This window comes from Aulonocara stuartgranti, assembly GCF_965226115.1.
Source record: "Aulonocara stuartgranti genome assembly, chromosome: 11".
NCBI classification, from domain to species: domain Eukaryota; kingdom Metazoa; phylum Chordata; class Actinopteri; order Cichliformes; family Cichlidae; genus Aulonocara; species Aulonocara stuartgranti.
In genome coordinates, this window is record NC_138947.1 from 31,140,183 (window position 1) to 31,156,369 (window position 16,187).

Below are 16,187 nucleotides of genomic sequence, written 5' to 3' on the forward strand. Positions count from 1 at the left end.
ACCCTGGAGGACGGGGCTGTGGCCCCCCCACACTCCCTAGCAGATCGTTACATGGAGAAACCTTTGGAATACAAGCGCGCTGATCCACACAGGTATGCACACGGGTGTTCACTGCTCGTAGACCCAAATTACACCTTTCTTGGCTGCTACTTCGAAGCACATCTGTCCTGCGTGCTGCACAACAACATTGAATAATTAGTATTTACTGCTGTTTACACTTAGCTAGATTAATGCGAGGGTGTTGTGTTTAGTATGTTGCTTTGTTTTGGGTTTTTTTGTCTTTTTTTTGCTTGTTTTTTATTCTTCTCTGAACAGGTGATCCAGGAGATTTTTATTTTTTTTCTCCCCCCCTTTCTCACTGTCCCTCTCCCCTTCTGTTTTTCCTTTCTTTCCTCTTTCTTTCTCCCTTTCCTATCTCTCACTCATGTCTGTCCCGTCTGTAACATCTGAAAATAAAATATAATAAATAATAAAAACAAAGATCGACCAAATGGACCAATACGACAATGCCACGATGATCCATTTGGCAAAGTAAATCCATTGGGTATCCTTGTTGGTCTTCAGACAACAATTCTGATGGCTAAAGAACCAAATGGGACAGGCGAGAGAAAAAAAAAAAAGTTTATCACAGCTTGTATTTCAAAAATAATGTGTAATTACAACGTAAGAAGGGAATATTAGGCTACTCTACAATAAAGCTTGGACCTTAAATAAATTAATATTGCAATGCAAACAGGAGAGATTATAAAAATCTTTAATACAGTCCCCAGTATTGTGTAATTAAAATGTAAAAAGCAGAATGTCTTTTTCCTTAATTCCAGGGTGCTTATTAAATTAAAATGCTTACACTATCATTTGTTTCTTCTTTTTCTCTAAAATGTTTTATGTGCTTCTTCTGTTGTATCTGTCTGTAACCAAAGTTATTGTCATCATCAAAATTAATCCATATCTACCTGTGATACGGTGCATACAAATATGCCAAAGGCAGCAAATTGCAACAAGCTAATGGTTAAGTAATTATATTTGACAAAGATCAGCTGCAGTAAAAAAAACACTTCTATGTGATAGCTTATTTACTTATTTACAAAGTGATGATAAATTTCAAATAAGATAGCCTTTTTGTTTCTGAGTATTATTATGAGTGCAATGTAAACATAAATCCTCAAATATTCAAAGTGACAAGTTAACAAAAGGAGTTATACTTAACACTTTATTCACAGAAAATCCATCCATTTTCTTCCACTTATCCATTTCAGGGTCACAAGGAGGCTGGAGCCTATTGTATGCCCTGAACTGGTCACTAGTCTGTCGCAGGGTCACCAAGTTATAAAAATATTATACAAGAAAATAAAGTTTTATGGTTCTGTCAACAGTGAGATCTGCCTAAGGGGCTTTTACGATAGCTGAAGGAAATTGCAGTCTTAATAATGCATTTAACTTCATTGCCACTCCTGTATGTGATCTTTAGTGGCCACATACAGGACTGGATGATAGGAGATGATAGGAGAAGTGAGTTGGAGTCTAAATGGCTCAAACAAGCACACGACTCTGACAAAAGATATGATTCACTTTGGGGTCAAAAGGAAAAAGATAATCCAGAAATGGCTAAGCCCATTCCACGGCAAATGCATTTTCTCTCATGATCTGGCATAAGTATCAAAATACAGTACTGTGCAAAAGTCTTGAGTCAAATGAGAAATAGATGCAGTGATTTAATGAAAAATATGTAAATGTGCATATACAGTATGTAAGGCAAAAACAGAGTTGGTACAATTTTAACAAGCTCGAAAGTCAATATTTGGTGTGACCATCTTTATTCTTCTACACAACTTGAACTCTTATTGGTAGCTTTCTTGTCACTTCTTTAAGTCGTCTTCAGGAATAGTTCTCCAGGCTTCTGAGAGGATCTCACATTGCTTCATTTATACTGATTCTGAGGAGGAAAATCCATGAGTGAGTGTGTTCCACTGTATGTTTTTCTATCCAGGTATGTTTTGGCTGCACTGCCATTGTGTTTAGAATCACTGGAACACTGAAAAATGAAGCTGATGCCAATCAGATATTTTCCAGATGGCATTGCATAGTTGATCTAAAACCGGACAAGATCACCAAAACCACAGACCGAAGTGCAACCCCAAACGGATCAATTGAGGTTCTTTGCAGGATCATTTTTCCCTCTTAAGGACATGACTTTCAGATACTGTTTATGTTGTGTAGATAGATTCCACTACTACTTGTTTTTTATTTTATTTCCTCAGACTTTTATATTTGTGTTTTAAGGAACACATTGCACACCTTGTGTGTGTGTACCATGTGTTTGTGTTATTTTTGTGTCATTTTTTTTCATAGATTAAACCAGAGGAATGGAAACAAATTGCGCTGTTTTGCAATGCACTGGTATGAGTAGAGTGCCTGAACATACAATTTAAAATTGGTTCTTTGCTAAGTTGTCTGTTATGTATAGAGACAAAAAGGTTCTTTAAGTTGGGGGCTTTTTTCTTTTCTTTTTTTTTCTTAGATAGATATGTGTTAAGTGTTGTAACAAACAAACAAAAAATCCTCTGAAAATGGTGACGTACAAGGACTGGACTAAAACTGAGTAAAGAAATTTAAAAAAATGTAAGAGTATAAGATCATCTGGACAACTATTGCTAAAGCCCAAATAGCAAAGAAATCTTGTTCCTTGGAACTAAAATATTAAGATTTCAGAGGTGACTAAGGCCTTTTTTTTGCACAGCACTGTAAAAACTTATGTTCTCATTTTGATTGCATCAAATGTTGGCCTTGCAACATGGCAAGCAAGTGGAAAAATACAAGTGATCTGACGGTTAGATGACATGATGAATGTTGAGTCATGTGTGACTAAATTTAGGATCGCCACAAGAGCTTTATAAGGGTTAGAGATTGTAGGCTGTCTTCATATTGTCTTTCTCCACCAACAGGACACTATTCATGTCAGGAAAATACAGACACTCAACAGATTTATTTCTCTTTTGGACCAATTGTTATAATCTTACAAGTAGATTTAATAACATTCCTCTAGCTTTCTCTCAAAGCAATTAACCAAAAAAAAAAAAAAAAATTAACAGAATAAAAGTAAAAAGTGTGTTATAGAACATTTTAAACAACAACAGGTCTTTTAAACGTCATGTTAAAGTCCTGTTGCTAAAATAAAGTATTTTATCTGAATTTTTAGAGAATAATGATAATGAGTTTCAAATTCATCCTTTTATCCAACAGGATAACAAAACAGGAAGTAATTTTTGAAGATCCGTGTTGTTCCTGACCTTTGGTCCTTGGTTTTGAAAGTTTAGCTTTACTTACAAAGGTAAGTCTGTAGGGAGGTGGGAGGCTTGACTTGAGACATGGCAGTAAAATAATCCTGAATTAAAATTTGTGGCTGAATTCTGTAAAGATGGAGCAAAAAGTGTGGCTGTGACTTGTGCAGTTAGAGAATAATGTCCTAAAATTGAGTAGCATGATCTTTAGTGCAGTGGTTCTAAATTGCTGAAGCTGTACAAGCATTAAACAATTTTCATATCAGTGTGATCTAGCCATCAGGTTAACTCCAACTAAATTACAGTCATTAAAGATAAGTTGTTACTAGGTTACAGCACTGTTTGGCTAAATGATCACTGAACAAAAAAAGATTTGGCGTTGCTGGAAAGACATTCAGAAGTTGATTCTCAGTGAATCTGTTTAAGGAGCACATGTAAACACAAAAAAGACAAAAATCTCTTCAATGTAAGATCTGATCTTTTTATATTATAATGAGCCTTTAAAATGTCAGAAAATATTTGCCTTCACATTAAAAAATTATCTTCCTCATTATTTTCCTCTCTCTGAACAAACTCTGTGTAAACACTCTTGGTATCAAAATAAAGCGAACACTTGTGAGATTTCATCAGAGGTGTAAATATTACAGCAGGTGTTACTGTGTCAAAGTTACTGAGGCTGGAACACAGAAAAAGTAAGTAGATTTATTCCTCCCTTAATTAATGAATTAAAAAAAATTTGAGCATGTAACCCCTTTAAAAATATGCTTTAGTTCACATTTTAAATCAAAAGATCATTAAACAACATATATACACATCACCTGTGCAAAGATTTATGCTTCTGAAGTGAAACAGTGAAAAGTGTCTGCACTTTCAATAAATAAATATTCAGGTGTGCAATGTGTCCAAATCTGGCACACACTGCACACCATATATGAGTTGAATTTTTCGGGTATGAACAGCAGAAATTATTTAATTTAATTTACGTGCCTAGAAATGCTTGTTTCTTTTGTTTTTTTTATATATATTTTTGAAGAATTACCCATACACTCATGTCCAGTGGGCCCATTCTCCCTTGTGTCATATATAGTATAAATGGACTCTGGCGCTTTAATATACAAATCTGTGATTTTTTTGTGTTACATTGAGTACTCACAAATGCGTGCTTTGACTAATAAGTAACATTCACTAATAAGTAAAAAGCCATTTGAGGACATGTACATCTAATATCATATAAAAATATTTTGTATATCTTTGAACTTGAATATTTATCATTTGCACAGAAACGTAAATTTTTTTGGTTCCACAAATCTGATCCTTTTTATGTTCAAAGAGCTTTGTGCACGTAAAAATATCATAAAAAAGATGGTTAAATGCGCATGCACGGATCACCTGCTGTGGACAAATGTCATGTTTTGCATGCAGGTTTTGAGACTCATCGACAGCAATAAAAGATATGTGCAGCCACAGTTTATGAATTCTGACACATGAAGATGTGCAATTTCTCCATCTCGATCCGGATGAGTTGAAACTGATGTTACGAGTGAAGGGTGGATCTCCCTCTTAAATTGTGTGTGGAAGTTTGCTTAGGAGGAGTAAAACATAAAGTTCAATTCAGTTTTATTTATATAGCAACAAATCACAACAACAAGGCACTTCGTTGTTTTTCTTTTTTAGACTCCTTTTTTAAAAATTAACTAAAGTGAGTGACTGGGCCCATAAACCCGTTAGCAAAATGTAACGAGGTCAAGTCCGGTGGTCATTTTTAAGACTTCTATAGAACAAGAAGCCTTCATATTCACCATACATTCATCTTTTATACCAGAGCTTCCCAAAGTGTGGAGCCCGCAGAGCCATGGCAGGGGGGGGGGACAAAACGCTTGGACACTGCTAGCACGGGCGCCCACAGAAACGCAAAGCAGGAGATGAAGCATCGCTGAATATGTTTCCAAACAAACTTCATTCTAAGCCAAAGGCTAGAAAATATGGTGAAGCATATCTTCCCGTTGGCTTCACCTGCACAAGTGCCGAGGCAGGTCTCCCCTGCAGAATTGGTTTTCCCTTCGTCGGGAGCAGCGCTGGGCTCTTCAAATCACGGACAAACAGTATCCCACATTCTTGATTTTTAGTTCACAAACACTTGTTGTAATGACTAACTACTCCTGACATTTTGGAGATGTTAGCTCTTTATACAGTAAAGTTACAGCGGGATACAAATAATATCAGGCTGATCCTGCCACGATTTGTCCCCGATTCAAATCACGGATAACCAGTATCCCACAGTTGTTTATGTTTTTAAACCCATTTTGCACAGAGAGGCATTTTTTGATATTATAGCAATGTTGAATATTATTACACAGGGAAAAACAACTACATGGAGGGAGAGTAACTGCGTGTATATATGTAAGCTGTAAAACCCAAAGATAGTCAGATTAACAGTATTTTGTCTCTACCTGCCATTCTGCAATTCATCTCATGTAAACAATAACGTGGCGCACAGCGTGACGTGAAAAAGGCACATACCTTTGACATTGCATGACCAACTCTGTATTCCTCGTCCACACGTAAACGCAAAAAAGGAGTTTTAAAAAAATCTCCGTTTTCGGTGATTCGAAACGTCGTTTACATGTGGACGAAACAGCTGCGTTTTCAAAAATACCCGTGTAGTTGCGGACGTAGCGTAAAAGAGTTAGTAGTTTATTTTCTTACTACCTGTAATTTATTGCAGATTACTTGTATTTACTTAATTGTTTAATAAATGTTTGAGGTGTGAAATAAACCGTAATGGAGCAAAATATGGGTGTGTGTGGTTGGAGGATGTGTGCGTGCATGTGCGTGCGCGCGTGGACGTGGGGGCGCGAACATTTTTCTTGTAAAACAAAGGGGGGCCTAGCAAAAAAAGTTTGGGAACCACTGTTTTATACTATCATTGGACTCCTTTTACATGCAAAAATCCTCAAAGTGTCAAGAATTGCAAATTGTGGACCTAAGTAGAGATTGACAGGCAGACAAACAACAAAACAAAAGAAATGCTGGTCAGTGCTGCCCTCAGCTTCCAGAAGACACACCTGTGTCATCAGTTTCAAAATCTTACGTCACATTGTTCTCAAGTTATTGATTTCTCAAAATTTTCAGAAAGCTTACTCTGACTATGAGCTTAAGATTGCTGAGATTGAAAGTCATTCAAGATTTTTAGTAGATACATCCATGGTATGAATTTGAGAGTTATCGCATTCACAAGATTTTTATAAGACTTGACCTTAGACCTTGAGGTCAAACTCACTGCGATTTGAACTCATCCAAGATTTTTAGTAGCTGTATTGATAGTATTAATTTAAAGCTCCCATGTCAGCTCATTCTTGAGATATCACATTCACAAATCTCGGTGTCCACACACCAAAGAAGAGCTTTATCTTTATTGGCATCATATAAAGAAATGCATATTAATTGGATCGAGATCAATGGTTATATTGTTGTCATGTGCTTTTATGTCTGTGTGCATAAAACTGAGGGCAGGTGTGGCTTTTTTGAAGAACAAAACAAAAAATATAGTTACTAAAATAATTAAATGCTGATTTTTTTTTTATTGATAGTCTTTTATCATCATAGGCTATTGGTGATTTATAACATTTATCCATCATAAGACATGTCTACATACTAGTCAAAGTACAGTATACAGGGAGTGCAGAATTATTAGGCAAGTTGTATTGTTGAGGAATAATGTTATTATTGAACAACAACCATGTTCTCAATGAATCCAAAAAACTCATTAATATCAAAGCTGAATGTTTTTGGAAGTAGTTTTTAGTTTGTTTTTAGTTTTAGCTATTTTAGGGGGATATCTGTGTGTGCAGGTGACTATTACTGTGCATAATTATTAGGCAACTTAACAAAAAACAAATATATACCCATTTCAATTATTTATTTTTACCAGTGACACCAATATAACATCTCCACATTCACAAATATACATTTCTGACATTCAAAAACAAAACAAAAAAAAATCAGCGACCAATATAGCCACCTTTCTTTGCAAGGACACTCAAAAGCCTGCCATCCATGGATTCTGTCAGTGTTTTGATCTGTTCACCATCAACATTGCGTGCAGCAGCAACCACAGCCTCCCAGACACTGTTCAGAGAGGTGTACTGTTTTCCCTCCTTGTAAATCTCACATTTGATGATGGACCACAGGTTCTCAATGGGGTTCAGATCAGGTGAACAAGGAGGCCATGTCATTAGTTTTTCTTCTTTTATACCCTTTTGTTAGGTATTTTAGTACCATGGTAGCATTTACTGGATATTGTTTTATAGTGACATTATACAGGAGAACTCTGTCATTCAATAAGGCCCCTTTGTTTTAGTTATTTTTCTCTTTGACCCAAGAATTGATGTGTGAGAATCACAGGCTGGTACAAGGTTGAAATACCACAGAGATCACTCCCTCAGCTACATTAGTTTCTTAATCTTTTAGACGCCTGTTGAAGGCCAAATGGTTTGTTTCAGATTTCACTAATGAAAGAACTCTTCGTTTTGTGCCTTGAAAATATGTCGCTGAGATAATCACAATTGTAGCTGAACTGATAAACTACACAAAGGATGCTTCTTCACCCATGGGCAGGAAGACGCTGCCTTATCTTGGTCTGTACTGGTTTAAACTGATAATCTGCTGTCTCATGAATTTTACCCTCTATATAAACTGTTATACTTGTGAATAAAGTTGAGTCAATTTGGGAAGACAATCTGAAGCAGTCTCTGTTTTCTTGTTCTCCCAAGCTGCTCCCGAGCTCGTACTAACACGCTGAATGGCATGCTTGAATATTACTTGAGAATATATTTGACTGTGTTACAGACTAAGGGACATTCTCTGCTGATAGGTGAAGGTACATTCTCTGCTGATAGACGTCCACGCCTCGAAGGAAGTCGATCCACGGATTAGGCCCTGGAAACCGTTTCCTTCACCTTTCTTGCCAGCCACGCTGTGGAGTACTTGGACGCGTGTGATGGAGCATTGTCCTGCATGGAAAACATGTTTTTCTTGAAGGATGCAGACTTCTTCCTGTACCACTGCTTGAAGAAGGTGTCTTCCAGAAACTGGCAGTAGGACTGGGAGTTGAGCTTGACTCCATCCTCAACCCGAAAAGGCCCCACAAGCTCATCTTTGATGATACCAGCCCAAACCAGTACTCCACCTCCACCTTGCTGGCGTCTGAGTCGGACTGGAGCTCTCTGCCCTTTACCAATCCAGCCACGGGCCCATCCATCTGGCCCATCAAGACTCACTCTCATTTCATCAGTCCATAAAACCTTAGAAAAATCAGTCTTGAGATATTTCTTGGCCCAGTCTTGACGTTTCAGCTTGTGTGTCTTGTTCAGTGGTGGTCGTCTTTCAGCCTTTCTTACCTTGGCCATGTCTCTGAGTATTGCACCCCTTGTGCTTTTGGGCACTCCAGTGATGTTGCAGCTCTGAAATATGGCCAAACTGGTGGCAAGTGGCATCTTGGCAGCTGCACGCTTGACTTTTCTCAGTTCATGGGCAGTTATTTTGCGCCTTGGTTTTTCCACACGCTTCTTGCGACCCTGTTGACTATTTTGAATGAAACACTTGATTGTTCGATGATCACGCTTCAGAAGCTTTGCAATTTTGAGACTGCTGCATCCCTCTGCAAGATATCTCACTATTTTTGACTTTTCTGAGCCTGTCAAGTCCTTCTTTTGACCCATTTTGCCAAAGGAAAGGACGTTGCCTAATAATTATGCACACCTGATATAGGGTGTTGATGTCATTAGACCACACCCCTTCTCATTACAGAGATGCACATCACCTAATATGCTTAATTGGTAGTAGGCTTTCGAGCCTATACAGCTTGGAGTAAGACAACATGCATGAAGAGGATGATGTGGACAAAATACTCATTTGCCTAATAATTCTGCACTCCCTGTAGGCTGAATTGGTTACATAATGCTAAATGACATCAGTTATACTGCCGTGGTCCTTCCTTGCTTGGCTAACCTGTCATTTCTTCTTTTGTTTTTTCTTCCACCTCTAGCTCTTTCTTTGCTTCCTGTATGTGTGTATATGTTTGTATGCATGTGTTCTTGTCTTTGTGCAGCATAGGGACCTTGAAGAAGTTCCTGCTCTTGAGCCACACATCTGCTGATAATCCACACTTGCTTTGATCTTGACGCCATCAAGGGTCACTTTAGTAGAGTGGCTGAGCTTCAGTCAACGCTGGATCGTTGATTAACAATAGCCATTGGAACCCTGCCTCATGCAAAGAATTGAATTTGTTCAAAGTTCAAAGAATTTAACTTGTCATGTTTTTCTGAGTGAAGGAAATTAATCCTCTGTCCTCTCTGTGTCCATCAAATCTGTGGAGAGTTTTAGAGAGAGCACTAAGGCTTTTGTAAATATTTTGGAAGGAACTATGGAGTTTTTTTGGGTTTTTTTCCTAGGAATCGCCGCACCCACCGGGAGCTGGGACTATCACCACTGAGGAAATCACATCTTGTTGGAACTGTTGTGCACTTAGTTTTTTCACTGTAAATAAACTCACTGTAACTGTCCATAAAGTTGTGCGACTGGGTCCTGTTCCTCTGCCATTCAACAAACCTGATCTATACATTCTTGCGCAAACCATAATGACACACTTTGACATCAAAAGCTTTTGATTTGTAAAACAGTGTGTTTTGTAACTGAATTTCTTCATCATGTGATATGTAATGGGGGGGGGATTTATCTTTTGCTGTTGTTTACGCAACCAAATATTTCTTGGCCCACAACAGTAATGTGACAGTGTGTCAATGTAATAGCAAAGTTCAATGCAAGTTCCTGCTGAATATATTTAAACATGTCAAGACTTACTACTTCTTGTGGTTTCATTCAGACTGACTGTAGTCGGTAGCTTGTTGCTACCTCTGTCTTTCTCTGTCCTCTCTGTTTCTGTGTTCTGCTTGTGGATGATGAAACAAAGGATTTTCCTTTTACCCTTTTGACTGCACGACTGTCTGGACAGAACTGAGTCCATCAGCCACTCAGAGTGTAATCATGGTCACAATGTCTACACATGACCTGTTTTACCTCATAACTTTTCCTTACAGTATTTCTCAACTCATACTAGATATCGGGTCCTTCTGTGTTGATAGTTAATAAATTCTGTCTTGGCAAACTGTTCTGTCAGGATGCCTCGACTGTGTAAATATTTTGCTCAGCTTCATCTCTCTGATTTTAAGCTCAGCTGCCTTCTGGAGTAGCCAAAGTATCTAACCCTAACCCTCAAAGTCAAAGTGCCCTTAAAGTACCTTAAAGTTACTCGCTAAGGTCAGTTTAAAGTGGTTCCTGCTTCATGACGAGTGATGAGGGCCATTTTTCTTTTTCATACAAGGACACACACACACACACACACACACACACACACACACACACACACACACACACACACACACACACAAATATGAAAGCAAGCCCAGCTACTCTACACTATGGTAGTAAAACGTTTACTCAGTACTACTACTAATAAAGAGGTGGATCCTGCCCTCTAGTGGTGGAAGGAGTGACACACATGTTGTCTGGACTATGACGTATCACTCTGCAGACTTGATGAAATGCCTTTGTTGCGTCACATACATCTTCCAAACACTCTAGAATAAACCTAAATCTTCAGCCTGATGTGTTTCTTCAGCATGACTTTGCTCTTGTATGGATAACCAATGCAGAACCCTGAAACAACCAAAGAAAAAGAAAAAAAAAACATGAATACCACCTCATTTGTGCGCCCTGGAGCATCATGTATTCATATGACAGGTGTGAATGTCTAAATGACTTTGCGGTTAAAATCTGTTAAAGCTGATACTGTGCAAATAATAGTTCTGTTTTACCCCAGGGAGAGACACAGCAGCAGCAGTAAAGCGGTTAAACAGGCGGCGAGAAGCGGTAACAATGAGGCGAGGAAGGAGCGGGGAGAGTCACCAGACGCGGGGAAAAACTGCCCTCCTGGGAGCAGAGACAGGTCAAATGTCTCCTGCAGCTCTGTGTGGCCTGCCACAATCTGGGGGGTCACTAAGACAGACACGAAGGGATGAAGACAGGGAATATAGAGGAGAACCGACGATGAATGAAGTGAAAGAGGTTGGTTGAGGAAGTCTGCAGTTTTAATTGTATTTGCTTAGTAGGAGTTTCCTCATTTATTAAGCACAAATACAGAGTTAGTTAGTCTTCTGTACACAGTAGTTGACATGTATCATTAGTGGGTTATAACCCACCAATTCAACAGTTGTATAATTTAAGAAAAAATGTGCTAACCCAGAAAACTAAAATAATTATTCAACTAATCATATAATGTTCAGGAGGTGAGATGCACATAATATTATACATATACATAATTACACATCTCAGAAATAACAAGCTTCTCAGCAGCTCAACAGTCCAGTCTCTTTTTATTCCCTTTTTCTTCAGTGGATTAGTGTGCTGGATCTACATTGCAGACTGGTTAGACAAACTGAAGAAAAATCAAACTAAGAAAAAAATTTTTTTTTGAGAAAACAAAACAGCTAGTGTTTTCAACTTAAATATTATATTTCAAAACTAAATCAACCTTCTAAGGAACAATTCTGCAACAGGCTAAATCCATTATCAGTGGGACCTTACAGCCCTCTGACCTGCTCAGCATCACAGACTGACACGCAACAATCCCTGAGAGAAACTCCTGGCTATATAGTTAATAACTTCTCTCATCCCAGGAAATAATACTTAAATACCAATAAATATTAAACTTATAGCAGTGCACAGTGTCTCAGTCAAACACAATGGTAAAAAGTTAAGTTTAAAAAAAAAAGTAGATATATTTATCTGTCATCTATTTATTTCTTAAACTTCAGGCTAAAGTCCCCCTCCTTCATACCACACTTCCAGGAAGGTCACCATAAAAAGCAGTCCCAAAGTGCCTGGACATGCACAGCACAATGGAAATATAAACACTGTGGAGTATGTTTGGAGGTCACAGGCCTCCCTGTGACACACAGTAGCCAGCTTATTTAGAAAGGTGCGTGGCTAATTTACAGTGATTTTCCAGAGGGTGCTAATTTTGGACAGAGAAGGCTTTCAATTAAATGCACTTACTGGAGACTTTAGAGACTTTCTAGCCAACTACTTAGAGTGTCTCTGAGTGCAATCAAGTGGTGAACAAGACAAACAGGAGCCAGCACTCACGTCTCTGGAAATTTATGGGAGAAGATTTGACTGGTGATGGCGAATTTAGAAACGAATATGAAAGTTCAATGTACCCTCAAAAACATTTTTAAGCTGTTCTTTCTCATTTAAAAAAAAAAAAGTAAAACTACAATGTAAATAATATAATATCTTTAAAATAGTTTCAATACATGTCAAAGTTTGGACCTATTTACTTATTTCATCAAGTGTTCAAACATTTCTCTGGTACAAAGTAATGTTGCTTTAAATGTGAAGAAGTTTCCTTTTTCCTGGTACAAGGACTCTCCCCTTGATCAGTTAAAATTTCCAAATATCCTTCTAAAGTCAGCTGTTTTACCTGAGACATAGTAGTATATTCGGATAAAGGAGAGCTGGCCCGAGTACACCTCACACTGGTAGGTGCCCTGATGCTTCAAAGTCACTGAGGGGATGGAGTAGAGCCTGTCAACGCCCACAGTCACTTCTTTAAACTGATCCAATTGCTGCGTTTCAACCTGAAGGATTAAAATGTTCTCAGTTGTTGTCTGCTTCACACAAACAAACAACAAAGTGTTAATAATAACAGCTCAGTATTTTATATTTATTAAATCTGTTGTCACAAGAAGTCAACTCTGTTCATGTGGTTATAAATTTGCAAAAATTTGTAGGCAACTGAGCAAAATCACGCACTGACAAACACACCTGTTATTAGGAGACATCTTTAAGTCTGTAGTGCAGAGCTAACTGTCTTCCAGCTCCAGCCTCAAATTTCAAAGATTTGAAATCACGTTGCTCATTTCGTCTAACTCTAACTCGAGTAAGCTGGTGTGTGTATTTTGCAAAAATGTTGAACTGTTACTTTTAACAGTGACCCTGAATGATTCACCATATGCTGAGCGTACCTCCTCTGCGAACCTCCAGATCACTTCAATATCAGTTGGCAAGGCAAATGGCACGTCGCACCACATTCGAATCCTGCTGTTTTCCATAACTTTAATTTCTTCCACTGAAATAAACATATAGCCACCCACATGCACACAGACAAATGCACACACTCAGATAACATTCGCACAGGGGCAGCTCTTGAAGCCTGAGCTCTCCTTAATGATAATATTTAAGCCCAGTCTCAGAGGAGTTGAGTAAAAGTGATGATATGCTGAAGAGTGGCGGTGCTGTAAAGGCTTGATACGAATACCATGTGTGTGGGAGTCAACTGTCACCTTGCATAAAGAAACCAAGGACTTAAAGAGTACCTCGGGGGCTCTGTGCAAAAGATATAATGTGTGGAAATAAAACCTTTCCTCTGTCTCTCTTTCAAATCCTCACTTTTTGCTAAGAGCATTTCAAGGATCAAGAGTGGATGCTTATGGAGGTGAAAATAGGGCTATTTAAGGATATGTCACATCTGGATTAGTACTTATTTCTTTAGTTGGAAATTGTGACATAACAGAATCAGTGATGTGTTAGAGGTAATAATATGAATAACAGTGCTCACCTGGGCAGTCGAGAGGAAATTCACAGGAGTCGTACTGGCAGGTAACACAGTCGTACACTGCACCTGCACTCTGAAAACCTGATGGGTGAATGAAACCGATACTGATGCCATTATTATTTGGTTTCTAAAAGCAATGATTGTTATGTTGTAGAATCAAAAAAAAATACAATAAAATCAAGACAAACCACATGGAGGGATACATCCAGAGACTGTGAAGAGAATAAAAAATTTTGATTAATAAATATTACTGATACAGCATCCAGGAGTGAAAGCCAGTTAAAGCAAACCACCTTCTGGATCCTTCATGGTATTTTAAAGACTCTAAAAATGTAACTGGCATCTTAGAGAGAGTACAGAGATCACTGTAAGATGTGATGACCTAATATAAGTTATTATGGACAGAAAGATGGAGGAAAAGGGAAGTCCGTGGCTCACCTCTAGGCAGTTTGGAGGCAGCTGAGATGAAATTGTCTGCTGCTGTCTGCAACCTTTGCTCGTACACAGTGTCTGATAGATGGAGGGGAGGAGGAGGAAGACAGAAATATTTGGCTCAATTCATACTGGGGAATTGTGTGGCTGGGGGCATCGTTTTTTGTTTTTTCTAACTTCTCTTTTTCTGACCTCACTTAGCAAATGTATTACTCTTTTATCGATGCAGCTATACAGTCTGCTTAAACAGGTGTTTAGCTACCGTTATTCAGCTTTTGGTCAAACTCTTTCAACAGCCGGAGGACCTCTGCATCCAGAATTTCCTTCAGTTGGGTGTCATAGCCTTTACCTAAAAAAATCAAGAAATTACATATCACCTAGATTTTTACATGCTGTCACAAACTGTTCCTAAATTGGCAAAGAAGAAACTCTTTCGCACCTACTCTACCAGCTTCAATCACTGTCTCATTATTGTTGAATATGCGGTCCAGCTTCTCGAAGCAGGCGTCAACGTTTCTCACATTGTACTCGGTCAAAACGTGACCCCAGCACAGACGGAGACTGTCTTCCACATCCACAAAACACTGATAGCAGCTTTGAGACAGGCACAACAGCAGGCTCACACACACAAGCCGCAAAGCAGATGTCTGCATCTTTCAATGTGAGCTTTAAAAACTCAACTAATGTTTCTCTGTAGGTGTTTTGATTCAAATCCTGGTCTCATAGCGACTAAAAATGTGCAAATTCTAAGGTTTTTGTTTTCTTTTTTCTTCAGGGCTTGATGAATTAGAGCCCTGTATTTATGTTCACATCCCACACGGGGATAAAAGTAAAGTCTTGAAAGTGTATCACGCTCATCTTTTCTCGACACGACAGGAGAGCATCACAGACTCCTCTCTGTATTTCCCACCATTCTATTGTCTCTAGTCCCCATTTCCTGCTGCCTCAATGCACCAGTTTTACTGCAGAGCACAGAGATGAAGCGAGCCAAGGAGGGAGGTGGCGGCAGCGAGAGGGAGAGGGGCAGATGAAGATGGAGTTAAATGCTTGTGTACGTGTAGGGGATGGAGTGGGAAGGGTGCCGACGTGAAAACCCAAGAGAAATATATAATATGCGATAAATGAAAGTCTACCCGGCGGTGTGGGGTGGGGGTGGGGGGTGGACGGCGAGACGGAGAATGAGAAAAAGCCAAATATGAAAATAAAGAACAAAAGGGACAACAAAATCGATGGGGTAGCAGAGATAGAGAAGGAGTCAGTGCACATTATTGATGATGAAGTTTAGAAAAAATAGAATTGGTGAAAAACAAAAACGTGAGAGAAACAGAAACAAAGAAAAGACAAGAGGAGGTAAGGGAGGACACGCAAGTGACAGGCAGAGGCAGGCAGAGAGGGAGCGGGACTACAAATCAAGTCGACTGCCTCATCGCATCCTGTATCCCCCTCTCGTCTCCCATCCTCCTCATCCCCTCCACCACCACCCCTTCTCCCTTGTCCCTCACTCCTGGTGCATCTCCATGGCAACCAGACAGGGTGCCTAATACATGAACTTAATATATTTCCAGTGGCAGGGTGAGCTGGGTACTAACGCATTCATCTGTCTCCACACAGACAGGCCAATCAATATTAGGCAAGAGTGTGCTCCAGGACTGCCAAAGTCAGACAGCTACTCAGATGGTTGGACATGGAAAATCCCAAATGAATGTGTGTGTGTATGTTTGAGGGCATTTAATTGTGTCTAGTGACAAGGACACTTTGATCATTTTTGCTGCTACATATCCAAACTCACTCAGAGCTTTCAA

General features: G+C 38.9%; 1 protein-coding gene across 1 annotated transcript; it reads right to left on the bottom strand.

Moving 5' to 3' along the window:
• Positions 1–10,727: 10,727 nt before the first annotated feature.
• Positions 10,728–15,287, bottom strand: spaca6 (sperm acrosome associated 6). Its single transcript, XM_082552497.1, has 9 exons — positions 14,825–15,287; positions 14,648–14,734; positions 14,392–14,463; positions 14,142–14,165; positions 13,957–14,034; positions 13,364–13,467; positions 12,820–12,976; positions 11,153–11,333; positions 10,728–10,994 (listed from the first exon to the last, which is right to left on the bottom strand). The coding sequence occupies exons 1-9, from the start codon at positions 15,036–15,038 to the stop codon at positions 10,916–10,918; spliced, it is 996 nt and encodes a 331-aa protein (XP_082408623.1). The 5' UTR covers positions 15,039–15,287; the 3' UTR covers positions 10,728–10,915.
• Positions 15,288–16,187: the final 900 nt, after the last annotated feature.